The sequence below is a fragment of the Meriones unguiculatus genome, chromosome 8, assembly GCF_030254825.1.
Source record: "Meriones unguiculatus strain TT.TT164.6M chromosome 8, Bangor_MerUng_6.1, whole genome shotgun sequence".
Classification (NCBI taxonomy): Eukaryota; Metazoa; Chordata; class Mammalia; order Rodentia; family Muridae; genus Meriones; species Meriones unguiculatus.
Genome location: NC_083356.1, coordinates 108,297,580 through 108,308,436, shown reverse-complemented (window position 1 = coordinate 108,308,436; position 10,857 = coordinate 108,297,580). Strand labels below are relative to the sequence as shown.

General features: G+C 41.5%; 2 protein-coding genes across 2 annotated transcripts; one reads left to right on the top strand and one right to left on the bottom strand.

Moving 5' to 3' along the window:
* Positions 1-644: 644 nt before the first annotated feature.
* On the top strand, positions 645-1,580 carry LOC110566954 (olfactory receptor 2G3-like). Its single transcript, XM_021664875.1, has one exon. The coding sequence runs from the start codon at positions 645-647 to the stop codon at positions 1,578-1,580; it is 936 nt and encodes a 311-aa protein (XP_021520550.1).
* An 8,077-nt stretch (positions 1,581-9,657) lies between these two features.
* Positions 9,658-10,590, bottom strand: LOC110566959 (olfactory receptor 5AR1). Its single transcript, XM_021664880.2, has one exon. It carries the CDS (start codon positions 10,588-10,590, stop codon positions 9,658-9,660), a length of 933 nt encoding a protein of 310 aa, XP_021520555.1.
* Between the last annotated feature and the right edge of the window lie 267 nt (positions 10,591-10,857).

Below are 10,857 nucleotides of genomic sequence, written 5' to 3'. Positions count from 1 at the left end.
ATGCAGTGTAAGCATATCAAGGTGACCCTGGCGTGGCACATGCTGCAACCTTGGTCTTTCTTAATGATTAGTAGACAGTGCACAGTGTAGTGGCCTTCATTATTGTCTCTATGACTGCTGTTCCCTTCTGCCTTCCTGAAAAACCAGATTCTTTTTGTTTGTTTGTTTGTTTGTTTTTTCGAGGCAGAGTTTCAGGTTTCTCAATGTAGCCCTGTATCCCTGGCTGGCCTTGAATTCAGAGATGTGCCTTTCACAGTCTCCTGAGTTCTGGGACTAAAGGTGTTTGCCACCTCAGCCATGCTTTTAATATCTTTTGAAGTAGATTACTTATAACAAAGTCTTTGGAGATTGAGGAGAACATGAAGTGATTACTTACTGGCAAAATGAAATTCTGTTTCAGAAAAGGCAAGAATTCTGACCAACTATATTGAACTATGAATTTAGCATTGAATTTCATCTGAAAATCCTCTACAGAATCTGAAGGACAGCTCCCCAATTGCACTAAAATTGAGACACCCAATACCGGGTCCAAAACTAAGATCTTTATCTATTTTCTTAAATCTCTGGCTTACAATACTGCTCAATTGGACATGTGATTTTTCAGGGCAGTGCATGGTACTGTGAAATGAATGTAGCCATAAAAGATGGATCATATAAAAATAAACTTTACGGTGTCTGAGTTTGTTTTTCTGGGGCTTTCATCTGATCCCAAAATACAGCTGGTTCTCTTTTTTGTGTTCTTGCTCTTCTATGTATTGTCAGTGGTGGGCAATATTATCATCATCACTATTATCCAGATAGAGCCTCGCTTGCATACCCCCATGTACTTTTTCCTCACGAACTTGTCCTTTCTGGACATCTGCTACACATCCACCAATGTCCCACAAATGCTTTCCAACATGGTGGGGAGGAAGAAGACCATCCCTTTCGCCAGCTGTGCTACTCAGATGTACTTCTCGCTCTCCTTTGGAATGATTGAATGTGTTCTTCTTGGCGTCATGGCTTATGACAGATATGTAGCCATTTGTCATCCTCTTCATTACACTGTTATTATGGACCCAAACACCTGTGTCCAACTGGCTGCCATTTCGTGGTCCAGTAGCTTCCTGAGTTCCATGGTTATCAATGTTCTCACCTTGAGTTTGCCCTACTGTGGACCAAATGTCTTGAATCACTTTTTCTGTGAGGTGCCTTCAGTTCTGAGGCTGGCTTGTACTGATACTTCACTCACTGAGCTGGTGGTTTTTGTATTCAGTATCATCATTGTCTTCATTCCTTTTCTCCTTATTATTGTTTCCTATGGCCGCATACTTCTCTCTGTTCTCAGGATGCGGTCAGCCTCTGGGAGGCACAAGGCTCTGTCCACCTGTGCCTCCCATCTTACAGTTGTGACATTATTCTACGGAACTGCCATCTTTATGTACATGAGACCCCAGTCAAAGTCCTCCAGGGCTGGTGGTAAGGTCATTGCTGTATTCTACACTGTAGTGACACCAATGCTCAACCCATTAATCTACAGCCTAAGGAATCAAGATGTTAAAGGGTCTCTGAGGAGAGCTATCAGAAAACAGAAGACATAAAATCCACGAAGGGGCTGTAAGTCCAACTGCTAATCTAAGATAATTGTCTGCTAAGTCTTTTTATTTATTTATTTATTTATTTTTTATTTTTTTTTTTCAATGCAGTTTATTCAGGAACATTGAACAATCCTCGGACCCCGGGGAAAGCCAGCCCACAGCTTAAATAGTCTCTGGGTAGCCAACCCAGGCGTGCCATGGGGGCAATGCAGGTAGGTCCACATACATGGAAGCAAGCCAGATCCTCAGCCTTCGCCAAATGTGGAGTTGTTCGTGACAGAGAGCACTCACCATCGGGAAGGTGGAAGGCGGAAACCAGCTCCATCTTTAAGGCATAGCATTCCGCAGCTCTCTACAGTTCCCCCTTTTTGTTTTGGACGCATCAGGCAAGAGTAGAGGTCTGATCTCTGATATTAGAAATAAATTGGGACTTTGTACCGATGTTCATTTAGGTGTCATCCACCCAAAGAACATCAGACCCGTCCGATACCTTTTTCTCAGAGGTGGGACCTGGGGCATCAACCCGCATGCAATCAGACATGCTCTTCTCTGGGTCCAAAGCGGCTGACCCTGAGTGCAGTGCTTAGCCTCGCATCCTGAGCGTATCATTTTAGCTTTTTATGGTATCCAACCATGCTTGGGGAGAATGTCCTGCTTCAATGGCTGTAAAGGCCTGAATGATCAAGGCTGCATCACACTGTTGTGAGACTCTAATCTTGCATATATACCACAGGCAATATTTCCTATAAGCCCACACCTGTTTGTCTATATCCCCCATTTTTATTCATTATTAGCCAGATAGAGCCAAGTAATTGTGGTAATGATACTTGCTTTTTTGCCCAATGCTGGAATGCTAGTAAATTTAGGTATGCCCTGGTTACTCGCATGCCTCACTGGGTGCCTGTGCCCATTGATGCCCCTCACACTATGACTCTCTTCAGACAGAAAAGGGATCTTGGAACTACAGCCACCATTGTTACTACCATCTCATTGACGGCTGTTGGAGCTACCACCAGGGCATTAGCCATGAGTCATACTGGGCAGACTGCTCAGACCCTGAATAATCATTTAGCCAATGTAGCTCATGCCTTAGTTGTACATAAAGGAATTAATGCTCAACTAAAAGGAAGCTTGATGTTGTTCAATCAGAGGATTGACCTCTTGCAGGAGCAAATTGATACCCTATGGCAAATCGCTCAACCTGGCTGTCAATGAAAGTATGCTGGACTTTGTGTCACTAACATACAACATGAGAATTTTTCCTGTGCTGCAAATCTGTCTAAACAATTGTCTAGCTATATTTTAGGTAATTGGACTGGAGAATTCGATACTACGATGGAGCAGCTGAGAGTGGCCATTGTCACAGTAAATTCTACCGGAGTGGACGCAGGACTAGCCACAGGATTATCAACATGGATTGCTGCAGCCATGAATCATCTGAAGGAATGGGCGGGCATGGGAGTGTTAGCAGGCCTTCTGGTGTTGGTCTGCTAAGTCTTAAGAGAGAGAATGAAAAATACTTAGACCATCAGCTGTTGCACTGCCTTCATAACAAACACTTAAATCCATCTGCAGCACCAGGAAAAAAAGTCTTTCTTCCACGTACACAGTGGGGCTTCAATGTGTCAATTTCACTGCATGGATGCATTTTGCTACTCACTAGTAAAGTTTGTATCTTCTGAATCATACTGTTAAAAAGATTTTATTAAAATTGTCAGCAAGCTGAAACTTGCCTCTGTTTAGATAATGTAATTTTGTTAAGAGAAATATCAATTCTCACACAGGTAGACCTGCAGGTTTAGTGTTTTTTGTTTTTTGTTTTAATCTAAAATTCCACAATTTTGATAATTTTAGTCTCCCTGGAGACAGGTGTCCATATTCTATTTTAAATAAAACATTTTTCATAATCATTTATAATACACAAATTAACATATGTGCTGATATATAGTATACTTACAACGATGACATTGGAATGACTACAGTTTTGAGAAAGTAATCATCAGGGATATTGACACACGGCAATAGGCAGGGTGTCCTCATCTGAGCAACATTTAAGTACCAGAAGGAAGGATCCTAGGATGGTGGAATAGAGTGGCTGTCTGAGCGGATGGAGAGTAAGAAAAAGAGTAGTAAAAGGAGCCAAGGAGAACAGCAGGAGGTGGCCAGGAAGGCAGGGGCTTGCTAGGCCATGGACAATCTGGTAGTGGTGAGGAATAAGCTCATCACTAAAGTGAGTACTTTAGCCTAAAAACAAAAGGTTGAAATTCATTTTTTTTACTAATATTCAACACACATAATATGAACATTTCTTCTTCCTAAATTCAAGAATCAATAAGTAAAAACACAACTCTGATGCAGGTAGTCAACATAAACATAAAATTTACATATTTGGAAAACAAAATAAAAGGGCACAGATATGAATCAAGTTTAATTGTTTTAATTCTCCCTACACCACCACGTACTAAGAACATGATCATAAAAGCAATTATATTTCCCCAACTCCAGTTGCATTGTTTCAAGAAGTGGAGTTATTTGGGCAGAGCTTGACGTTACATTGCCAGTATATGCTGCTCAGAGTACAGTCTTTAGCATAAACAATCAATTAATCAATCCATCATTCCATCAATCAACCAATGAGGCAACACTGTTAGGTGTTACACCTAAGTCTCAGGAAAGAAACTGAGTCGCTGAATCTCCGTTAGGAGTTCATGTTTTTCCAGTCTGAGAATTTGGCCTGGATTTCATTGGCTCTCTTATGTTCCAACAAGGAATGGCCATTCATTTATTTGGTGAATGTTGGTGCATATTTAATGTTTCTACGTCCTTAACCCTTCCTTCATATTTTCCCTTTTCCCTAGGGAGACTTCACACTAAGGTACAGATGCTTCAAGTTGTAACAGAGTTAATGCTCAACACTTTTCTTAAACATGTTATATTTCAGTTTCTCAGCTGCTTCAGAGTCTGAGAGAGAGGCAGAGCTATTACTATTTCCTCCAGAACATCTGGTGGCAATAAAAACCATATTCAATAAGAGGGGAACCTTCCTTCAGGAACGTTGCCTTTGCTAGTTCTCATTAGTCACAGATGAGAATGTCCTGTGGTGATGAGTCTAGGAATGGTTTTTGAAGAAGTGCTGATGGATGTGCAATATATGATAGGGATTTGCATGGATCTACAGGCGTCTTTGTAGAGTTTGGAGAACAGGAGCTGGAATAAGCAAGAGTTTGTGCGAAGCAACACTTCCTGCTGTTCGATTAAGCACAGGCTTGTGGAAGGTAGTTGGCCAAAGGCCTGTATGGGGCGTGATTTCAAGGAGCCACATCTGTACTATGCACAGGATATAACTCCTTTTCTCTTAAGGGATTAATTCCACATCTTTAAATTGTTATGAGATAATGAAGGTGCACTGAAGCTCTCACCAGAACATTCAGCCCAAACAACTGTTTCTGACCCAGTACCCTCCATGGCTAGTGTAAACTTCCTGACTCATTTTCTTTTCTTTTTTTCACAGTTTATTCGTTATATATCCTGATTGAAGCCCCCTCCCTCAACTCTTCCCACTCCTACCCACTTTTCCTCTTTCCCCCATCCCCTTCCCTTAGTCCACTGAAGGTGGTGGGAATTCTCCTCCTCTGCCGTCTGCCCACAGCTTATCAAAGCTCATCTGGACTGCCTGGATCCTCTTCCTCTGTGGCCTGGCAATACTGCATCGTCATGGGCAAGCGATCAAAGAGTAGGCAACTGAATTCATGACAGAGGAAACCCCTTCTCTGCTTACTTGGGCAACAACATGGAGACAGAGCTGTCAAATGACTACATCTGAGCCTGAGGTCTAGGTCCTCTTCAGGCATGGTCCCTGGTTGGTGCATCAATCTTTGTAGTACTCCCTGGGAGGATTTTTAGCTTTGTTGGTCTTCTTGTGGGGCTCCTGTCCCCTACATGTCCTCTCTCCCCACCCTCTCCTTCTTCTGTAAGACTCCCTGCACTATGCCGAAAGTTTGGCTGAGTCTCAGCATCTGCTTTGATCCCCTGCTGGGTGGAGCCTTTCAGAGGACCCTCTATAGTAGGCTCCCATCCTGTTTCCTCTCTTCCACCGCTTCTGGTGTCTATCCTGTTTGCCATTCTGAATGAGATTTAAGCATCCTCTCTATTACGTTTGTAGATTATAGTATGGCTATCCTATAAAATACAGCTAATATCCACTTATAAATCAGTATATTCCATGCCCGTCTTTCTGTTTCTGGGTTACCTCACTTTTTTCTTTAATATTTTGGCTCAAACTTTAAAGGTGACTCAAATACTTTATCTCATAATATTTTTCACATCTCTGGAGAAAAGGCACTGTTGTTTTGTGAATCAGCATAGAACCTTGTTTTCTCCTACGTCCAATTCGCATCCCGTTTGTCTTTCTAAGTGAGGATTGATCATCTTACCCCAGGTCTTTTTTCTTGTTTATCTTCTTTAGGTGTATAGATTTCATTATGTTTATCATAACTTATAGGTCTATATGAGTGAGTATATACCATGTGTGTCTTTCTCTTTCTGGGATACCTCACTCAGAATGATCTTTTCTAGATCCCACTATTTGCCTGCAAATGTCATGATTTCCTCATTTTTGATTGCTGAGTAGTATTCCATTGACAGGAGCCTACTGCAGAGGGCCTCTGAAAGACTTTATCTAACAGTGTATCAAAGCAGATGCCAAGACTCATAACCAAACCTTCGGCAGAGTGCAGGGAATCATATGAAAGAAGGGGGAGTTAGCAGGACGTGGAAAGGATAGGAGCTCCACAAGGACCAAATATATCTGGGCACAGGGGTCTTTTCTGAGAGTGACACTCCACCAAGGACCGTGTATGGATATAACCTAGAACCTCTGCTTGGATGTAGCCCGTGGTAGCTCAGTAACCAATTGGTTTCCCATAGTAAGGGGAACAGGGACTATTTCTGACAGGAACTCAATGGCAGGCTCTTTGACCTCCCCACCCCCCAAGGAAGGAGCAGTCCTGCTAGGCTACAGAGGAAGACTTTGTAGCCAGTCCTGAAGATACCTGATAAAATAGGGTCAGATGAAAGGGGAGAAGGTCCTCCCCAATCAGTGGACTTGGAAAGGGGCAGGGACGATATGAGGAAAGGAGGGTGGGGTTGGGAGAAAATGAGGGAGCTGGATACAGCTGGGATACAAAGTTAATAAAATGTAACTAATAATAAAAAAATAAAAATAAAAAACATAGAACCTTGTGATTCTTTCTTAATATTTATCATTAGTTTTCTTGTGAGAAAAGATATTTACATTCATAAGCTCCATAAAATTAAGTGTGCATCTTACATTTTCCATCAATCTCAACTACAAATTGTTTGGAACATTCTCACCTGAGGTCATATAATTCAAGCATAGAGCAAATGCAACTGAGTCTCAGCTTTATGTCACTCTGATACACCTCCTCATAGTCACTTCATTCAGTTTTGGCTTACTGCCACTAAAGAAGTGATGAAAACTCTTTTTGATTTTAAAGAATACTGATGATTATAAATTGAAAACCTATTACAGATATGACTGATGTATTTATTATTTTTATGTTTATTGTAAATAAATTCAATATGTGAAAAAAGCCTCAGTCCTTTCAAACATAAGAAATTTATTGAATTATTAATTATGCAAACTCATAGTATCATTAAAATACAGAGTCTTTCTTTGAATAAAGAAACTGGAAGATATAAATATAAAAAGATTTAACTGACCGAGCTGGTATGACTGGGATTGAAACTATGATGACTGAATTTATATCCACAATTCTTTTTTACTAAGAGCTTTGTGGAAGTACAACTGCAGGACAAAAATTAAAAATAATTTATCTACTGTTTGTTATCACACAAATAGGTATAATTTATAAATTAAAAATTAGTATAAATCATAGCAGAGTATAGCTCATAGTGTCAGGGTTGTCACTGTCCCATAGGGTGAGTCTTTGGTTGGGCTAGGTATCAGTTGGGCATTCCCTCAATCTTTGCTCTATCTTTATACCTGCACATCTCATAGGCAGGATAAATTTTGGGTCGAGGTTTTTGTGGGTGGGTTGGTGTTCCCTTCCCTCCACTAGGAGACTAGTGTAGTTAGTGGGTGTCCCCTTTACCCTCTATGGCCTCTGCTATTAGGAGTCTCTCTGCTTGAGTGCCTCTCACATCCCTTCAGGAGCCTATTCTGACTTAATTCTCCAGCTTGTCACAGAGATGTCCCCATCCTCAGTTCCTCTTTTCTCTACAGGCCTTCTGTTCTGTTACCCTTGCTCTCTTTATGTCTGATTTCCACCCTCTTAACTCTCTGTGTAATTTCTCCTGCCTTGTTCTCTGTCTTCAACCACTACCGCCGTCTATTCTATCTTCCCTTCTGAGTGATATTGATGCATCATCACTTGGGTCCTCCTTATTACTTATCTTCTTTGGGTCTGTGCCTCGTAGCATGCTTATCTTGTACTGTATGGCTAAAATCCATTACAGAGAGAGGCCAGTTAGAGTTGTCCACTAGGAGGCTCTACCCAGCAGTACCTCAAAAGAGATGCTGAGGTTCACGGCCAAACATTGGTTGATGCATGGGGAGTCTTGGGGAATAGTGGGAAGAAAGAGAAAAGGACCTGGAGGTGACAAAAGCTTCACAAGTAGACCAACAGAGCCAACTAACCAGGCACAGAGGGAGTTGCTGAGACAGAAGCATCAACCAAGGACCATGCAGGAACTGGACCCAGGCCCCCTACAAATATGTAGTAGATGGACAGCTTAGGCTTCATGTGGATCCCCTAGTAAGGGAAGTGGGAACTGCATGGGATAGGGACTCACTTGCTAGTGATATGCCTTTCCAGGCCTCAGGGAAAAAGGACATGTTCAGTTCAGTCCTGACACAACTTGAGCTGGGGTGGATGGGAAAGGGTGCTCCCTTTTTCTGAGGAAAAGAGGAGGAGATAGAGGAGAGGGACAAAGGGTTGAACTGGGAGGAGTGGAAAAGAGGGGCTACAAAGATGTAAAGTGAATAAAATAAATGATAAAATAGAAATATAAATAATTGCTGCTTATGAAACATATTTTATATGAAGGAAAACTAGTACCGGATGGGGTACAGCCTTAATATGTCATAAGGTTTTGCACTTAGAGCTGAGCATCTCAGTGTCTTATTGTCTAAACACCCATTCTCTTCAAGCCTCAGGGATTGTCTCAGAACAAAACAGAAAGATTCTAAGATTCAGAAGCAGTGTATGTCTGTGGTGAAACCCTATTTATTGTATTTATTGTCTATAACAGGCCTAATGCACGCATGGATTCACAGTGACCATGACTGTGCATAAAGGACATGCATCAAGGCAACAGAATTCCAGCAGGGATAGGGAAAGTGGGTCATGAAGCCACACTCCTAGAGCAGGAGCTATTGGGAATTAACAGCTGCTGGGGGGGAGGAGCACGCGTTTTCTTTAGGAATTCAGCTCCTCAGAGGCCACTTATGCTCCAGTAGACGGTCCTATAGCACTGCACACATAAGCATCACTAAATAGACTTAATGACTAAAACAGAAAATGGGGAAGGAATGAGAGAGCAGAAAATGGGGGTGAATTTGAGCAAAACACATTACATGGAGATATTAGAGAGTTCTCAAACAACATCAAAAGTTTTTAAAGCTAAAGTTAAATTGGGTTTTATCAGTATCAAATAATTTGAGCAAGATTACATGGCTTAAAAGTCACAGAATCTGTACATGGGTTATTTTCTAGATAATTTATAACCTGAGTGTTTGCCACAGGAAATGGGGACCCTGGATCAATTTTATATTCTATTCATTTTGACAAGTTTGTTGACCTGCTAGTGCTTTAATTTTATCATCTGTAAATTGAGATAATTTCCATCTTTCATAGTTGCTGTAGAAACTCCATGAGATTCAGATTGCAAAATGTTCTAGAAAACTCTTCCAACATTGAATTTTTTTTTTCAATAAGGAGATGGCAACTTGGGTGACATTTTACATTTTATATATCCTGACAATATCTTTCTTTCACTTTTATTTACCTCCAGAGACTCAGATTTTACTTTCCTTTAATTACTGAGGTTTCTTTCCAGTGAGTTTTTTGAAGGCAGCCTTCACATCCTTGTTCCGCAAACTGTAGATGAAGGGGTTCAACATGGGAATGATAATGGTGTAGAAGACAGAGGCCCACTTGTCTTGGTCTAGGGAGTAGCTGGATGTTGGCCTCAGGTACATGAACATGACTGTACCATAGAAAAGGGTAACACCAGTAAGGTGAGACCCACAGGTGGAAAAAGCCTTCAAGCGGCCCTCAGCTGATCGCATTCTGATGATTGCAATGAGGATGAATGCATAAGAGATGAAGATGATGAGGATGGTGCTGAACTCAATGAAGCCACATAAACTAAACAGCAATATCTCACTAATGTAAGTATCTGAGCAAGAGAGAGCCAAGAGTGGTGGAATTTCACAGAAGAAATGGTTGATGATGTTGGAACCACAGTAACTGAGGCTGAATGTGAGTGAAGTATGGGCCACTAAACTCACCAGGCCAGCTAAGTAAGAGCCCAGCATCAGGGCCAAGCAGACTTTCTTGGACATGAGAGTGCTATAATGGAGAGGTCTGCAGATGGCCACAAAGCGGTCATAAGCCATGGCAGCCAGGACGTAGCACTCAGCATCCACAAAACCTACAAAGAAAGCAAACTGGGTGGCACAGCTGGAGAAAGAGATAACTTTGCGCCTTGATAGAAAATCAGCCAGCATTCTGGGAGCAATGGCTGAGGAATAGCCCAAGTCAACAAAGGAGAGGTTGCAGAGGAAAAAGTACATGGGAGTATGAAGCTGATTGTCTGTTATGATCAGGATGATCATACCAACATTCCCTACCACGTTGACCAGGTAGACAACGAGGAATACCACAAAAAAGATGATCTGCAGCTGAGGGTCTTGCGTGATGCCCATAAAGATAAACTCAGTCACAACTGAGTGATTTTCTTTATCCATTGCTCTAAGCAGTGTGTATGGTGTGTGTGTGTGAGAGAGAGAGTTTAGTTAATTAATTAATGGGCTTAGTACATTCACCATCACTGGAAGAACTAAAAAATAACTTAAGCAATTATGTGCTCATGATATTACAGACTTTTTATAATAAAAGAAGGCACTGTTTGGATGATTCTCAAAGCTTTATCCATTCATTCAATTCAGTGACTATTACAGTGGCTCCAGCAATTTTGCTCAAGGATTTGTGTCATTTCCAGGGCACACATACAT